The 17820-nt window shown below is 37.7% G+C and overlaps 1 protein-coding gene across 2 annotated transcripts in view; it reads right to left on the reverse strand.

The window, feature by feature from the left end:
- Positions 1-17820, reverse strand: part of tnmd (tenomodulin) — a 50139-nt gene that overhangs the window by 10692 nt on the left and 21627 nt on the right. For both annotated transcript variants that reach the window (XM_038699847.1, XM_038699846.1), the window contains exons 3-4: positions 6251-6391; positions 2403-2510 (exon numbers count right to left, since the gene is read on the reverse strand). In XM_038699847.1, coding sequence (XP_038555775.1) covers positions 2403-2510; positions 6251-6391 — 249 coding nt within the window. The remainder of the gene's footprint in view (positions 1-2402; positions 2511-6250; positions 6392-17820) is intronic.

Below are 17820 nucleotides of genomic sequence, written 5' to 3' on the forward strand. Positions count from 1 at the left end.
TACACAGTGGTGTAACTAGTGGAAAAAGGAGTAAAAAATAAACATACCTTCTTTGCAGACAAAATCGGTAGGAGAATGTTTTTTTAAACATATGAATCATTTAATTAGTTTATTAGTTTTGGGAAATATGTTTCTTTGGTGTCTTGCTGAGAATTAGATGAGAAGATCAATCCCACACTCATGTCATCAACAGGTATTGGCTTTGTGCAAAGCTATAAGCATAGAAATTCCAGTGCACACCCGAAATGTAAATGCTCCGTATTTGTATAGCGCCTTTCTAGTCTTTTGACCACTCAAAGCGCTTTTACACTACATCTGCATTCACCAGTCATACATATTCATACACTGAATGTGCTCAAACGGAAATTAACATTCACACACATTCATACACTGGCGGAACAGCCACCAGGGGCAATTCGGGGTTCAGTATCTTGCCCAAGGACACTTCGACCGTTGAAGGATATTGTAGGCCTTCCGATTAACGGCCAACCCACTCTACCTCCTGAGCCACAGCTGCCCCAAAATGTCTAGATCATCTTAATTTATTAGTTCAGCAATGCATCATTACAACAATTTGGTTTTTGTACAGATTAAAGGGAAATAATTAAATATAACGTATTTGCTTTAGATATAGTTAACAGTTTTTTTTACCTTTAGACTGAGCCAGGCTGTTTCCACTCTTTATGCTAAGCTAAGCTATTTTTAGCTGCAGGCTGTAGCATCAAACATGAGAGTGGTATTAAGCTTCTCATCTAATACTCATCTCTTCTCATCTAACTCTCAGCAACAGCAAATATGTTGCATACGCAACATAATTAGTAAATTATTTTTAATTAACATATCTGATAAGTTGCAAAATGTATCTGTAAAACATTCAGTTAAAGCATATTTCATTTGTTTTCCTACAATATCCTTCTCTTGCAATACAATATACAAACGAAAGCATTATTACTTTATTACTTTTGTTGTCTAAACTTAATAACACATGGGATGTGGGATGCAAGTCCTGCACTTTGTACGTGGACTAACCTCCTTAACCACCTCTCTACTACAAAAACACTAACAAACGTCGCCTGTGAATATAATCCAGGCAGCAATTATGTTTTCCCCAAAACCTTCTTGACATAACAAATTATTATTATATACATGTAATTTTGAGGAGACAAGGTTGCATGTTTGGCTGCCTGGTTATCACACTATCAGACTGACAGTTGATTCAAGGCTTCTTGCTACATGTACTTTAGTGTCATCCCATGAGGCAAGGCTGTAGCAGTGTATGACTATTCATAGTGATTTATTAGAACAACTTAATGTAGGCTTAACCACAACTTTAAAACACCTTTTGAATTTTTATTTTATTGAACATAGAGTAGAATCATCTATTTTGTTCATGGCATGGCAATAATAAGGGCTTCCGGAACTACTAGTATAAGCCCTGGTCACTTTCCTGGCCTAAGATGACTTAGATCACTTTGGAGCTAAATTAAGCCAATTAGGCTTCACAGTGCACAAAAGAAGACAGAAATGGCAAGGACATATGGCTCTGCCTGCGCAATTAGATTCTGTAAACATGGATCAGACATTATGAAGATGAGAGGAAAAACAAAAAAGAAGCAAAAAAACCCTTTTGGTTTTTGGGTGTAACAGCTTGTGTTCTTAAAGTTAAAACTGAGACTGGCTTTGGCTTGGACTGACAATTGGTTTATTCAGTTTTTAAAATGAAACCGTGAGCGGGGAGCATCAGATATTTGCCAGCTACTGTACTTCATCCCAGCTGCAATATGAAATGTAAATGAGAGCATGCAAGCAGTAGAGACATTCGAGAGAGGGATTTTCTCTTTGAACATACGGCCCACTCAGTGAATTGCACTGTGACACTGAAAAATTGGGAATTTTGATTGACTGAATTTCCTCAATTCCTTTTGCTGAAGTTCACAGATACAAGTACAAGAACCCAGAGAAGTAAAATGAATCACTGTAAACTTGGAGAGGCAGCCTCGTGAATTTTACAAAGAAATCATCTTTAAAAAAATACCATTTTAATGGCTTACCTCTCACTCAGACCTCTCTTGCACTCTTCCCCCTTTAGGCTATTTTGGTAGAGCCTTTGGAGGAGATGATTAAAAATTAATATTGGCTCAAGATTGACAGCAAACACCATTTGATGTGAGCCACAGAGAGGCTATGGGTTTGTGGGCAGCTTTCTGATGGTTTCACAGGCACCACAAACCCCAGTTTATTCTTCAGTGAGAGGGGTGGGGGAGATAGGATAAGATGGACAGGCTGAGGATTTGTGTGGTGCTCACAGTGCTCTACTCTGGTTATCTCCCTACAATATGCATGACAGCCTCTGTAGGACTACAGAGAGTCTGAGGTACAGACAGTTGAGAGAGGAGGCATACCAGTAACTCTGTGTCCTCAGCCTCCACCTCTGCCACTGCGGGTAGTTTTCTAGTTTGGGTCCTGATGTAGCACCTCTGATGTTCGGCAAACCGGATCCCAGTGATTCCCTTTGAAAAAAGAAAAAGAAATGAAGGGATACTCAGAAATTCAGATATATGTATCATTCATTAGCTTTCTGTGATGTGGGTATCCAATAAGCACTGGGGCGATCATTTTAAAACGCTCAGCTTTCTGCTGATAATCAAAGCTCTTAAAAAAGTCAAAGAAGTTAAAACCTAATGAGTGAGAAGAGGTGTGTTTTGATCTTCTTTTCCTCTTTTAGCCTGGTATAAAATTGATGACTGCTTGGCCCTAGCAACATTGCTCTTGCTTTCAAGCTGAATAGAAGTAAAAGGCGCTCCACCATGGCTGTGAAATATGTTATAGCAGGATATATCACACAGGAGAGCCAAGTGACATTGTTGAGAATGAAGTGTTTTCTACAGAGAGTGCCCCCATTGAATTAGGCAGTCATAGGTCCCTGTCACTCTCTTAATCTGCGCAGTCAAGTGTGGAGTCAGTCTCTTCAGCTCCACTGATGATCCTCCACCATGTGGACTGTAGCTCTATTCAGTCTGACACACAGCGTCAATAGGCAAGAAAGATTTGTTAATTCTCTCTTGCTGCCATTCTATGTTAATCTAAGATATTCAGCCGGAATAAGTCTGAAAGACTTTCAGTAGATCAGATTGTATCCAATTTATTTTTTCTGCAGAGTAGAGCTGCTCATTCAGCAGACTGTATTAGTACAGACGGAGGGATCTACATCTGCCATGGCTGCTTTAAAATTGTATCAACTGAAAATTGTATGAGCGGTACCATGAAAATGGACTTGATTCAATCTAAATTTAATTACAGTAACACGGTGATTGCTATGACATCTCCTTTGAATTGGTTAACTTGACCATGTGGGTGCTGTTTCTACATTTTCTGTGGTGCTGTCACTCTGAAAACCAGATACCAGCAGCACAAGACATGATACAAAGTGATGCCTGTCATAATCTACTGCGTGTAATTTCATCCTTGCGGAAAAAGGATGGGGCAATAATAGTCTCAAGCACAAAAGCATAATGTTTATGCCGGGCTTCATTGTGATGAGTCTCTGTTTAATTTGGGTGTACTGAATTGGTGAGCTGCAGCAGAAGAGGAGACGGCAATGTTGTGATGAGATACAATAATGATTACTGGGGTTGGTCAATCAGAAAATGAAGAAAGACACATTAACACAGGGATGAGAAATGGAAAAGCGATGTCATTTCAACAGACATTGTTTAAATATTCACTTGGCATATCCATGTGCAAGATGCTCATCTGTGTCCATTCAAGAGAATAGAGAACATGTAACTACATGCATTATTCAGTTGTTGTATAAAAAAAAAATAAAGGCATGTCAGAAGGTATTAGTTTGGTGCCTTATTATCAATATAATTTTATGTTTTTTAGGGACAAAGCTGAAAAGTCATATGGGCTCAGCCAGTTGTAGCTGTCAAGATAAGGTTACCAGCTACACTGTAGATAATCTATGAGAGCAACATTGTTGGAAAATAAATTATAAAAAATGTAAACCAAATCTATTTAGAAACAAAGCCTGTTTAAAAACATTACATCAACATATAATATAAAGATTGGCTACATTCACCACCTGTTTCTTCCAACATCTGTGGTGATATATGAATGTTGGTTATCTCCATCTTCACGTGAGATGCCATTTAAAGGTAAGGAGCTAAAACAACCAACACCTGCTGCAGTATGGACTGAACCATCACTGAATCTGGTAAAGGCCGCAATGTCTGTGCGGTGGAGCTGATGTCTGCTGAAAGAAAAAGAAGAAATTCCAGAAACACTTGCAGTTCTGAGATAGGAAATGTTATGATGGCACACTGGTGCAATGGTGCTGTGCTGAAGCTCTCTGAAGTCCTCTGATTTCTTCCCACAGTCTAAGGGTGATAGTGCCTTCCTACATGTCTCTACTACTTGTATTAGCTCTGTGATAGACCTGTCCATGGTGTATTCAGCCTCTTGCCCATTGTGAGCTATAGGATAGGCTCCAGACTCATGTGACACCGCAAAGGAGGAATTGGATAGGTATTGCATAAATGTTTTACAAACATGAGGGACATTATATTAGAAACACCTTGTAAAGTTTTTATTTTAGACTGTTTGAAGTTTTCTGCTGTGATGACAGCTGGAAAAAAACACCTTTTAGCAAAACATTATCTTGTCGGACTAAACCTTAACCAAACCTCTACCCCGAAATCTTAGTTTTTCTTGCTTCAAACCTGTGCTGTATTGTGTTGTATACAGTAATTTGTGCTGAACCACCAAAGCAGTTTGTCATTTGATTCAAATACAATGTAAAGATTGAGATTAAGGCCAATTTTCCTAAATGAGCTTTTGTTCGCTTGTCAAGAAAATTTATTATGAGTTTGTTTTAACACAAAAAAAGACCACGGTGATTCTCTCTCAGGATGTTTCTATCTCTATTTTCCCTCCTTCTCTCCCCTTAAAATGAGTGCAGTATTGGCCTGAAACAATAGCTAGTGGATTTCGCTTGTGGTCCACCGTCCTGGTGGCATAATCCCCTCATTTTCCATTCCTCACACAGCCCTCGGGCTTGATGGAGACTGGTTTAAAAGTGGCTTCGGTCTGTGTAATAACATGCAACATCATTTTTGTGTATTAAAAAAATATATTCTAGCATCAGCGCACAAGGTACCACTTAATCTAACCTATTGTATGGTTTTGTGGGTTTCCTTCCCCTTTTTTTCTTTTATTGCAATACGGTTTGAATTACTCTGCTCACTTGCTTGTTTCTTAGTCTTCCATGGTGGAGCACTGAATCAACAACAAATCTCCTCAGGGGAAAGGCTTCACTAACAGGAAGTGGAACAAACAACAGGCATGGTTATGCATGTGGGTACGTGGGACACACACACACACACACACACACACACACACACACACAAGGAGAGAGAAAGAAATAGAGAGATTGATTGCAGAGGTGAAAGTTTTCCGGGGCTGTGCTTGGCTTCCGTCATATAGCCATTTTAAATTCACAAAGACCATTGTAACAAAAAAACAATAACAACTCATTGTAGGTTTTTTTTTTGGGATGAGGTGTATCCAGTAACATTCAACCTTGCAACCCAACATTTCACAGTAAATAATTGTGTGAGAATGAGAACATTCATTTCCCAGTCAAGCAGCATGCTCCCTTCTTCGAGGCGCAGCATGTGTAACTTCCTGCACACTCAAGCAGGATTTAGGAATGAAAGGTAAGTTTATGAGTTCTGCTGCAGTTGAAAAAGGTGTGAGAAACAAATGAAGATGGGCTTGTTAATGGTGTTTGTCCCTGTACTGTGAAGAAATTACTGTAAATTAGAGGGAAGAAAACAGTATTTTTGTAAAAGACCAAAATTTCTGTGTGTGCATATAAACACACAAACTCTAAATGAGCACAGTTACTGATCTAGATTCAATTACTGATATTAAGTGTAGGCATTTTTCAAAATGTATTACTGATCCCCGTGTACACCTGTGAGTGTTATTTCTATTATTTTGTTTCACAGATGTTACAAAGGTTTGTCACGCCTTTTTTTCCCATTAAGAGTGCCAAAAGAGTGGAAAATATCACTGAGGAAGAAAATATGATTTCAACAAAGGATAAATGTTGTCAACTGCCTCTTTGAAAAGGGCAGGATGTGAACATCATAATCCTTTCTCCGCTGAAGAGAAGATACAATTACAGCATCACGTTTGCAGAAAAGGAAGAATAGCTTACATGGCCGATGTTTAACCTTTTACTCACATTCTTGAAGTCGTGCACCTCAAGTATCTCCTCACTCCCATTTCCCATTCTGAAGATCTCAATGCGTTGACTTGGGTTAATCTCCATCAAACTGTCTGTCTCTACACCATCCAGCACAGCTTTGTACTGATGATCATAAACCTGCAATGAAACAGACAACCATACACCACCATGACTAATAGATCAATGTGACAGTGGCATATTTATCATTGTCATTGTTTTTTGCCAAAGAATAGTAAAAGGTCAGTAAAAACCCCAAATGACGTTCAGACTTGTTCACCATTTAACAACTGAACATAGGAATAACCTGTCCAGACTTCTAAATAGCTGCTCACATCTAAGATTTTTTAGCAATTCAAATAGGTCTGGTGTTGACAGCTCTTGTTCAAAGTACAGTAAAATGTACAGTGTAGGTGAGATTGACGCATCTTTATAGCTTGTTGTGATTAAACTTAGAGCAACCCTTAAGTCAACATATTTTTTCCAAGCGAGGTGAAAAAAGTTAAAGTTAATTGCTTCTAACAAACACTAGCGGAGCTTGACTGAAAATGACAATGACTTGACCGATATGCCACTTGATTCTGAAAATAATCACTCAAGCAAAAAATATTTGACATGAACACGATGTCATACTGACAAATTAAATTAAATTAAATGGCAATTCAGTCTGATTATCATGGTGATGAAAAATAGGATAACAAAAACTGGTCTTAGGAGTTTAAAATACAATATACAAATTTGTGTTAAACCTGCATTAACAAGCTGAAAACAGTTGCCTATTGACACAACTAACAGCAAAATGATATTCCTTGGGGGTCGTGTTTCTGGCTACCTGACCAATCTAAGTCCAATATTCACTCTCTGTGTTCACCAGCTGTTTGTTACCTGATATTTGTTGTCTTTCTGCTATTTTGGTACTGGGCAGGTAACGTATAGTGGGTTTATCAAAGTTTTGTTTTTGCTAAAAAAAAAAGGTGCCTGATACTGGAAACAAGGTTGATGAGAAATTTCAGTAAAATTGCAAAGCAGTTTAAGTGTACAACATCCATAATCTGAAACATCAAGGCAGAATATTGCCAGAATATCTTTGTCTAAAACACAACATCTAACTGATGCAGTCAAAATAACAGCTGCTGAAACTGCTTTATTCATTAACCATCAGTTATAACAATCATTTGTGCAATTAAGACATTTGTGTTGACAGGCTGTGAAGTTAAAGAAGAAAATATGTTGGTAGAAGGTGCCTGAGGTAAGTAAAATAAAGACCGTTTGAATCTCCTGTACAGTTAAAGCCTTCTCTTCACTGTTTCCTTAAGGCAGTGTTGTTTATCACAACTGCTTGCTTATGTACTGTTCTTGGACATGCATGGATAGCTCTTAAAATTCTCTGTCTGAAAAATGATTCATGCCCACCAGCTGAAAATATGCTATTAATATTTATGTGAGGGTTGTGTTATGATGAGAAATATATTGCTGAGTTCATCTTCATCTGTCTCAGCGGCAAATCAGAGCCTCGCCAATGAGACGCATGATTAATGAATACACTCGGATGGGAGTCCATCAGGATTTATATCCCTCATCTGAAACTCCTCTGACGCTCTAATACAAAATTAGCTTTTACTTTACACTATTTAACATGTTTGCTTGCTTATATGCAGTATCCAGGACATTTAAATACATTGCATCACATGTAGCATATAAATATGACTTTTTGTCTTTTAGGTAGAAGAAACAGAGTAATAAGGATCAAATGGGATATAATTCTTAAAAGAAGATCTCTGTTAGAATGGCACTAACCTATAAATCTCCATTAACATGGGTCACAGTGGCTCCGAAGTGAAGTAGAACTTAAAATTGTCAGGAGAAGCCAAATTAAGATGGGCTTGAAATTTAAGTGTCAATTGAGCAGTTATAGATAAAATTGGGGCTATTAAACAGTCTGAAAGTCTGTGTGGTGAATTAAAGTTCTATTTGAGCATTTCTTTTATATTAACATAAAGGTGGAATGGGGGAATAGATTCTGGAGGCTTATTGATTTATACTAAAACAGTGAATTACATTTTCAGCAGGCTATCTGTTTTGATGAAAATCCAGCAGTGAGAATCTCCCCACCGCACCAGGTTGAAATAGATAATAATGTATTACAACAGTTTGACTTCAACTGGTTCAACATCCAAAGCTGCTGTGCACCATAATTGGCATTCTGAAAATAGAAATGAATAGCCTCTGCATGGCCTCTTTTGATCCTTAAAGATGCTTCGGTACATTAGGAACTTATGCTGCAATAAGGGGAAGATTTTAAAACGTAACAAAATATTTTGACTCACTGTAATGACGATGATCACTACAATTTGTTTTTGTGCAGATTCCTATTATTTTCATTGTGCATTTATGTTTGAAAATATGCAATGGGGAGATGGGGAGAAAGAAGACCTGTTTCTTACAATATATTTACTTACCTTGCACTATTTCTAAATAGCCATACACAGAAACTGTCACTTGGCTTCAAAACCTATTTTATTTTAAAAATACTGTGAAAGTTAATTAGCTTCCTGTTTGAATGGCAGATAAAAGGACAGCACATAGGAAAGGCTCCAATTTATGTTACACTTTCTGTGCAAGGACTTTGAAAAGGCTACAAAGAGAGTACTTTGGTCACAAAGACTTTAAATACGTTTTAAACTCTTGAAACCACTGTGACATTGAAGCTGCAGTAGGCAAGATTTAGTTAAAAATATACCGGGCATGTAGTTTGACAAAAAAAATCTCACCTCAAAGTCCACTTACTGGATCAGAAGGGATTTCCCATTTACAGCAAATGGTTATGCAGTTAAATTTGGAGGAGAGGCTCTGCTCTTTGAAGGATCTCAAAGAATCCGAGCAGCAACAAAGATTCTGAGAACTGATCCTTCTTTAATATATATGTACAAGACATTAAATGAGCAAAGCCAAAAATACAGCATCAAAGAAGGAGGTTGAGTTGGTAGAAGGATCTGTATCTGTATAAACAAAGTAATAGTAAGAAGTCATGTACACCTGTATGAACATGACTGGATGATACTAATCAGCTTTTTCCCCAAATTATTATTTGATCGATCAGATGTGCTCAATGTGTGCTGTAGTCACCTAGTAAATGTGTTAGCAAACAGTTGCCTATTAACACAAACAGCAGATAATGACACCCATTTGTTTGGAATTGTGTTTTAGCCACCTGATGATTGTACGTCCAATATTCATGCTTCATTTAGCTCAGTTATGGTCCACCAGCTCCTGAGAGAAATATCTGAGTCTTCAGAAGTTAAATGCTCCACTAGCTCTACCAGCTAGTTGCTAACTGTGTCTGTCTGCTGTTTGGTGCTGTTCCAGTAGCATACAGAAATTTTTGTTTTCCTGAAAAAGCTGCCAGTAATGCCAAAACAATGGGCTGAAAGATGCTAAAAAGCTCTGATAATTCTCTGTGGGTTTGTCATTTTTTCATTGCTAATATGAAAATACCAATTACTGCAGCTTTAACCTATACGTGATTAGGGCACACTTTATATTTGTTCATCTTCAAAAACTACTCTTTGTTAATTAATCTGGCCATTCTTTGAAAGATGGCACAGCTCTCTGAAATCACATTTCATGATTTCTAGGATTTGACATTCTCAACATTCAAAAGAGTTTCCTGTCAGCATGTGAAGTTTCCTACTGCGGCTATAAGCAACAGCCTCTAATCTGAAGTTGAGCTTCCACTCCCCGTTGTCTCTCAACTTCTAACAGCGCGTTGAAGTGCAAAAACAACTTGCAAGGAATAGGAGCAGTTAGTTTATAAGACAGCAAAGCAGCAACAACAATACAATAATGTCTTTGGATGTTATTGTTGTTTTTCAAAACTGAACGGTGCATTTGAACACTTAAAGGTTACATAGCAAACAAGCTGGCACCGTACTGAAATGCACATTGATTGCCACAGTAACATTACTGTGAACCAAACCTTGTTATTCATTTGAAAAACTGCCTTCCACTATGTCCGATATCCCTCTGGAACAGCTGTTTTTTATTTCTCACATCACAAGATGCCTCAGACTGTTGTACAGTATGAGATAAAGAATTCAGATCTTCACAGCTAGGAAAACATTCAAGCTCAGGAGTGTGAGGTGATCTGTGCGGAAGCTTTCACAGACAATGCCTTGTTTATTTCTTCTGTTCAAAGTTTCTGTCTGAAGTGGTTCTCAACAACCTCCACCTAGATGGCTTCTCACACAGACTGACTCTGAAAGGAGAGAATGAGAAGCGGCATGCACAGCTAGGTCTGCGGGTTGTTTGTGCGAATGGGCTTCGGTGTAGCACCCGAGGACATTAAGCAAAGGTCACGTAGATGTTGTCACAGGTGAGTGGGTTGCAGTTAATGTGTGTGTGTGTGTGTGTGTGTGTGTGTGTGTGTGTGTGTGTGTGGAGGAGGCGGCCCTGGGAACGAGAGAGAGATGAGCTGATGACAATATGTCCTCTTAGTTGTCCTTGAGGGTTAGGAGATAGAGGCTGCAGTCAGGCGGAACTGGATGCGTGTCACTCACGGCAGGGTGGTGATGGCGGTGGATGCAGGGGTGGGTTGGTGGAAAGCGTAGGTGGGGAAGGTGGCGCACGGGTTGCACAGTGCATCGGCCTCCTGGGAGCCCTAGGCAGCCCCGTGATGGATCGAAGTGGGCAGCAGCTTAGACAGTCACACTGGCGAACATCGTGTCCTTTTGGTTTGGTCCTTGCTGTTTTTTAGAACACGTAGAAACTTGTGGTTCAAATTCAATTTGATAAGCCATGTATTGTGGCGTATTTATATGAGCATATATATTCATAAGCACATTATAGACAAAAAAATCCTCATACGGAAAAGTATTTGTCAGTGCCATCTTTGAGCCCAGTATATACTGATATACTAATATATACTATAAACTATAATATATACTATATATATTACTAGTAGCCAGTAAGTTTTAATAAGAAATGTAAAATGTTTAATTATTGTATTTGCCAAGTCACAAAATGTTGTTTTTACTGTAAAATGTTCACTGATAGAGTATTTCATTTTTGTTTCCTACAGTTTCTGCCATTGTAATATCCACTCTTAACGACACATAATGAAACTTTTAAGTTGTTAGATTTAAAACTCTTCAGCACTTAGTTAAGGTCGGGAAAAGATCATGGTCTTGGTTAAATATAGACAATGTCAACAGTGACTTGAAGCACTTCATTAACATTTAACTAAAACCACCATTACATTTCTTAGTGAATCATAATTGGCAAAACAAATTAGTAGAATATAAATGTAATTTCTGGGAGACAGAGTGGCCACATGATTATTCCAGAAACTACTCATGTGAGCGGTTTCTAATCTGCAGTCCCATTGTTTAAGTTGCGGTTAAGCTTAAACTCAAACTACGGGACTAGGGAAAGATCCCCTTTGTTATTACAGTAAGAACAAATGTTCAGTGTTGTTAGACATGATGTAAACCGCTACTGGGGCTACAGGGGCTCAACTGTCAACCAACCTCCTACCTAATACTACTGTGATGGTTAATATTTGTAAATTACTAATACAGTGAGAACAGTTTCATAATAGAATACTGTCTTTGCATATATTTTGATATAATTTTGCAGATAGTTTTAATTGGAACTTACATTAAAAATATTGTGATGTCATTAAAAATAATGTGATCTTTGCTTGTGATCTTTGCTTGCATTTTCAAACAAGATGTGCAGTGTACACGTATAGCTACTTAATGGTAAGTTTTCACCGAAGACATTTTGACATGTCACTATAGCAAAAGCCCAAATGTAAATAATGGAATGAATGATGGCTGAATTGCAGTTAGCTGCTGCTTCAGTTTCAGGATTCTGGTGTTGTGCTGCTCACTGTCACACTGTCATAACTTTCTGGCACAGCTGAATATAACGGAGCCATCGTTAATGTTATTAGTAGCACCTGTGGTTTACCTTCTATGACAAGTCAAAATGACTGCTGTGAATAAGACCTATCTGTAATTTGTTTGACAATGTAAATTACAAGTTTATTCACATAAATATTTGTGTTTGAGTTTGACTTAAATATTGTATTTTTTGTATGTCTCAACTGGCTGTGATTATAAAGCATTATAAAACATTCATAACTCATATTTGGTTGTTGCGATAGCCTATTTATCAAAAGACATGTCTGTCATTGTGGGGTGAGAACTTGTTTAAAGCCTGTGCTACGGACTTTGGCAGTGGGCCCATATGTTCACATTTAAATCGCAGATTGATTGTGCCTTCAACTGGCTAGAAACGACAATGGTTTGCCTGCTTCAGAGGCACTTAAAATAAGCAGTGAATGGACCACTTTCACATTTCTTAAAGTGTTTTTGGAAGAAGATTCCTGAGTTGCACTGACAATGAAACTGCAGATAGTCATGCTGTCTCGGTGCTGAGTCACACAGAGTTTGATGTCTCTGGATCCTCTATGTTGGAGCATGCCAGCAGTTGCATTGTTGTCTGTGTATTGTCAAACCAGTGAAGATTCAGACATTTAAGGTTTGTTTTATTGCCAGTTATATGGCTTTTTTTCTGTGTCTTATTGTCTAGGAGTTACATCTAAGAAGTATTATTATTCCCCAATATCTTGGAGTGAAATCTAGCTCTAGCACAAGTGTCTTTATTACAGAACCAAAAAGAAAGAAAATAAACACCTCTGTAACCTCTCAGTTCAAATCCCAGGTTTGACAGACTTTTTCCTGCTGAGTTTAAACTCAAAACATCTGGGCATGGAAAAGCAGAGCCGGTTGATCACCTCAACTTTCTTTCCAGTGATGCAGAGGAAGCTTTCTTTCTCTCTCTGAATTCCTTGTCTCCACTGCTGGCTCCTTGTCGTCAAGCCGCCCCCACCATACATGGGCAATCTCATACTATGTAATGTCTACTAATGTCTCCCAAGTACTCAGGTTGTACTCTGGTTGGCAATGTTAAGTTTCTCACATTCTCAGGAGTAAAAATGGAACATCTCTGTTGAACACATTGGAAATTGCCACTGCAGAAGTGTAACCTTTACAAATAAAAGCAAACACAGTTGCTGCCTGAATAATTAATCCTCCTCTAGAATAATGACAATTAACAGACACATATGCACACTAAAGTTTCACCAGACACACAAGAAAATTAAAGGTAATGAAAACAAACTTGGGAAGAGAATTCTTTGGAACATAACACATTAACCTGAGAGAAGAGTAGGAGCAGGTTCCTATGGAGATATTACTTGTGAATGAGCAATTGCAAGGGAAATAATTACAGCCAGTGTAGATTTTCCACCCAGAAAAAGTCGTACAGATGGCATTCACACATGTGAACACATGTTCTGCTTATTCTCTGTAAGACACTGTTGGTGTGCATATTTGTGTTTTTTCTTACAGGGTGATTTGAACAGATTTTGTACATAAAATCTTAGAGAAAGAGAGGTGGAGTAAAAACAGAGAGAGAGAGAGAGAGAGAGAGAGAGATCTGATTGTGTGGTGTCTTGAAACCATGGGGATTATACTTGTGGACACTGATTACCAAGCCTGTCAACTCCCAAGGCCTGGAGAATTTGGATAAATGAAGTAGGAATGCTCTCTGGCTGCCAAACACATGGAGGCTGCTGTTTGGTGATGCCTACTAAACACAAGCAGCTGCTTCTGGACAGGTGCCAGCTCGGAAAATTGAATTCAAAAAATACTGGTCAGTCACTAATGCGTCATCAACTTAGTTGGTACAGGGTAAAATGAGCCCACTGGCAGTGCATGACATAAATCTTACTAAAGACAACCTGACAGTGAGCAAAATATAACACAACATACTGTATGGAGTAGGAAATATAGCATATGGCTGTACATCCCTATTTTTATGATGACACTACATCTATCTTTTTGTTTTTTGATTCAATTAACAACAATTCTGATCAGAAATTTTAAAAAGGCAAGTCCTCCCCTCAACAGTACAGTAGAAAACAAAAAGCAAAAAGATTATTTTACAGGAAAAAACGTTTTAGGCTAAAGCTACAGCTTTTTTACAATATCCCTATCATGCTAATATTGACATGTAAAACAGATCATGCATTTTTTATATAACCCTAGTCTTTAAAAAAAAAATTACGAAGTATGCTTTTCTTCTCTGCAAATTCACTGAAATTCCCCCCTTTAACGTTACTTACTTTATTTAATAATAATTAGATCATAAACCCAAAAAGTAATGCCCCAGCTGTTGTCATTACAAAACTTTTACTTTATAATTTTCATTTGAAAAAATTAATTTAATTAGTATATAAACAAACATAATTGAAATGAAGATACTGAATGTTTGACAATGTACAGTATTTCACTTGTTTTCCCTCCATTATCCATTTTTGCAATAAAATATTGACTCAGTAACTAAAGCAAGCATTAAGCCTTTTGCGAACAACGTAGACCTGAAGGAATGCAATTTTGGTCCACTTTGGTCTGTGTATTGAGTATTGTATATGGAGAGAAGACAATAAATTCCACATGGACCTCAACACTGACCAAAAATACACAGTGAGCCCAACAGTGAATTAACAGTAATTTACAGATAGTACGTTGTTTTAGCATTAGATTAGCCTCAGACAGCTAGTATTATCTAATTTTGTTAGTACTGAAGTTTCCCAAATTACAAACAACAGTTACAAAAAGAAATTGGATTTGGTTGTATAAAAGATTTGTCACAGAACTGACAAAATGGTGTAGGTAACATTAGTGGGCATCTATCCACCGGTTTTATACACATTTAAAATTTTTGCAAAAAAACGTGGAAACACAGTAAATTCGATAATGTCAAAATATCCTGAATTTGTTTTTACGCTAGGCTGAGGTGGAAAAGTTGGTTTATCGATGTCAGCAAAATGGAAACAGACTTAGTGAATAAAACATGACGTACGTAAAGCATGTGACTAAAACATGCACTGAAGATTCTGCTCCACTGAAGAGACAAAAAATAGCAGAGATGAAAAACATCAGATCTGTTTTGAGCGATAAGGAGACTGAGATGTTCCTCAAATTAATACTTGAAACAAACATAAATGCCATATTTGCCATTGTGTTTTCTACATTGTTTTTCACTGGTTGAAGTTTGACTGGTGCTTGTTTAATTACGTCATCTTGTTGCGCTCTCTTCTTCAATGGTTTAATTGCAGCCGAGTGAAAAATTTGCTCCACCAGCTTTTTACCTCGGCGACTCCTAATATTTGCATAATGGTAATGGATGTACATGCACATTATCTGCATTTTCTTTTGCAGATTTTTTCGAAATGTATTTTTAATTTGCACTACATTTGAAGGGAAACCTGGCTCATGTCAGTTAAACTGTTTCATTCAGTTGCTATTAGCAACAGAAGTCCTGTGAAGGTGCTGTGAACCTCAGCCACAGAAAAACCTGTGCTGAGAGACTAGAACAAGAATTTTTTATTCAATGTAATTCTCTGTCCATGTTATCTACGTTTTTTAGTCACTAAAATATGCTTAACATTCAGATCCACAACCATGCTGAGCTTTCTTGGAAGCAAATTTAGAGGAATCTTCCAAAATAAAAAGCCAAAGCATGTAGTCTCAATTTTTGTCTGGAAGCTCTTTGCATGTGCCCAGTCAGTGTGTAATGAAAGGACGCAGAGTCAGACTCTGGCTCTAAATATACACATTTGTAAAGGCCCTGAAACATTTCTGCATTATAATTAGCAACAGTATTTTCTGTGGTTTTAGTTATATGTGGAGGTAAATTGCTGCACGCAAGCAATTATGAAACTGTGCCCAAGTTTGCCCTCTTTTTATCTTCAGGAAGTAGTGTTTAAATAGCTCCAGTGGATGTTGTAACTCAAACATCTACTGAACACTGAATATTTACTTCTTGCTAAATTGACATAAAAAAGAATGTCTTTTTTTTCTTGCCGATGTGTATAATGTTGTTGCATACTTGAGCTTGAACATTTTTGGAGGAACTTAATATGTTTTCGGAAGCCATACAAAAATCACAATATGAGTATGTGGTGTATGTAGCATTAAATAGAAAGCTAATACTAGGTTGGCGTGGGGTTAAAGTGCTTTTGGGAATTCACCCAAGCAAATTACTTTAAGCATCAATTTGATGTTAAAATCTTTTACAGCTGCCAATGCCAAAGGCCAGTTAAGGAAAACGCTAAGGTCATTAGCCTTTCAAAGCATAAGCTAGAACGTGTCAAGATGCAAAAGCTTAATGGAGCCATCTTCCTAATGCACATTAACACTGTTAAAACAAACAGCTACTGGCAATGTACCACATTTTTAACTTCAATGTATTTTTCTCATTTTAGAAGATAACTTGCCAACACATAGACACCGTGATGCCACTCTCAGATATTTCCAGCATAGCTACTATGGAGTTTAACTGCAGAAACTTATAAACTATAACCACCTAAAACATCAGTGGTAAAGGTCAGATTTTGGAATCAGTCTTACAGGAACAAAGAGCAAAAGCTTCTTTCTAGTCTCCCAATTTTGCACTGATGTTTGATAATCACACAAATCCACTGTAGAAGAAGAAAAGGTATAAAATCCCCAGCTGACAGAAATCTCAGTAGAGCTGAATGTAATGCAGGCACCGGTTAAAAGAAAGTGCATTCGCCAAAAAGTGAATTATGACATTTCATCACAAAAAAACACTACTGAAGTGCATTAAACGTCAAAAATTGATAATACTTAAAAGCGTAAGAGTATCCGAGGGTGGATTTTTTCTTGTGTGCAGCAGACTGGAAAACCATATTACTGTAAGTCTTTCGACAACCACTCGAAAAAAGCTGTTTATATAGGCATAGTGGTAGTGAAAATGCTTGGACTTCACAACGTAATGGGTTTGAGTCTTCTGCCCCAAATCAGATTGGTATCAGATAGGTGTCGGATGGCCCAGACGGATATCGGTCTTGTGAAAATTGCATTCTTTACAGAGAAAGAATAAGAAAGCATTTTATCACTGGGCTTTACAAGAGCTGGTGTGTTTTTGAACTTCAGTTCTAGCTTCAGGCTAGCTGTTTCTCCCTGCTTCAAGTCTTTGTGCTAAGCTAAGCTAATTGCCTCCAAGCTCTAGCTCCGTAAGAGTGCTTCTCATTTAACTGCCCAAAAGAAAGCATATTTCCCACATATCTAACTATTCTTTTGAAGAACCTCAGATAAATACCACAAACACATTGAAATTCATTGCCTGGCTGTTGATTCAATGTGAAGCCCACTAGGGGGTCAGTAAAAATGTTTTCTGTAGAACAGTGGAAATAATACTTTTTTAAAAACAAAAACTAGTTACCAAATAAAAAGGGTCTTGCAGGAGCACCTTTCAGACAGGAATAATGGAGCGTGGCAATATCTGCTTATGGAACATATTGAGCATATTTGTGCAGTGTGGATTTTTGGCAGAACTCACAGACTATCATATCTCTCTTGTTTTATATGCATTGCTCAAATCAATTCATTGTGGAGCTTTTGAATCTTGAACGTAGTCTACTTTTCTCTTCAGTCTACCTACTCATACCGGAGAGGGGTGTAATGACCCACTTT

Source organism: Micropterus salmoides, unplaced genomic scaffold, assembly GCF_014851395.1.
Source record: "Micropterus salmoides isolate LMB-PRFRI ecotype aquatic unplaced genomic scaffold, ASM1485139v1 Ms_hic_scaffold_5, whole genome shotgun sequence".
Taxonomy (NCBI): domain Eukaryota; kingdom Metazoa; phylum Chordata; class Actinopteri; order Centrarchiformes; family Centrarchidae; genus Micropterus; species Micropterus salmoides.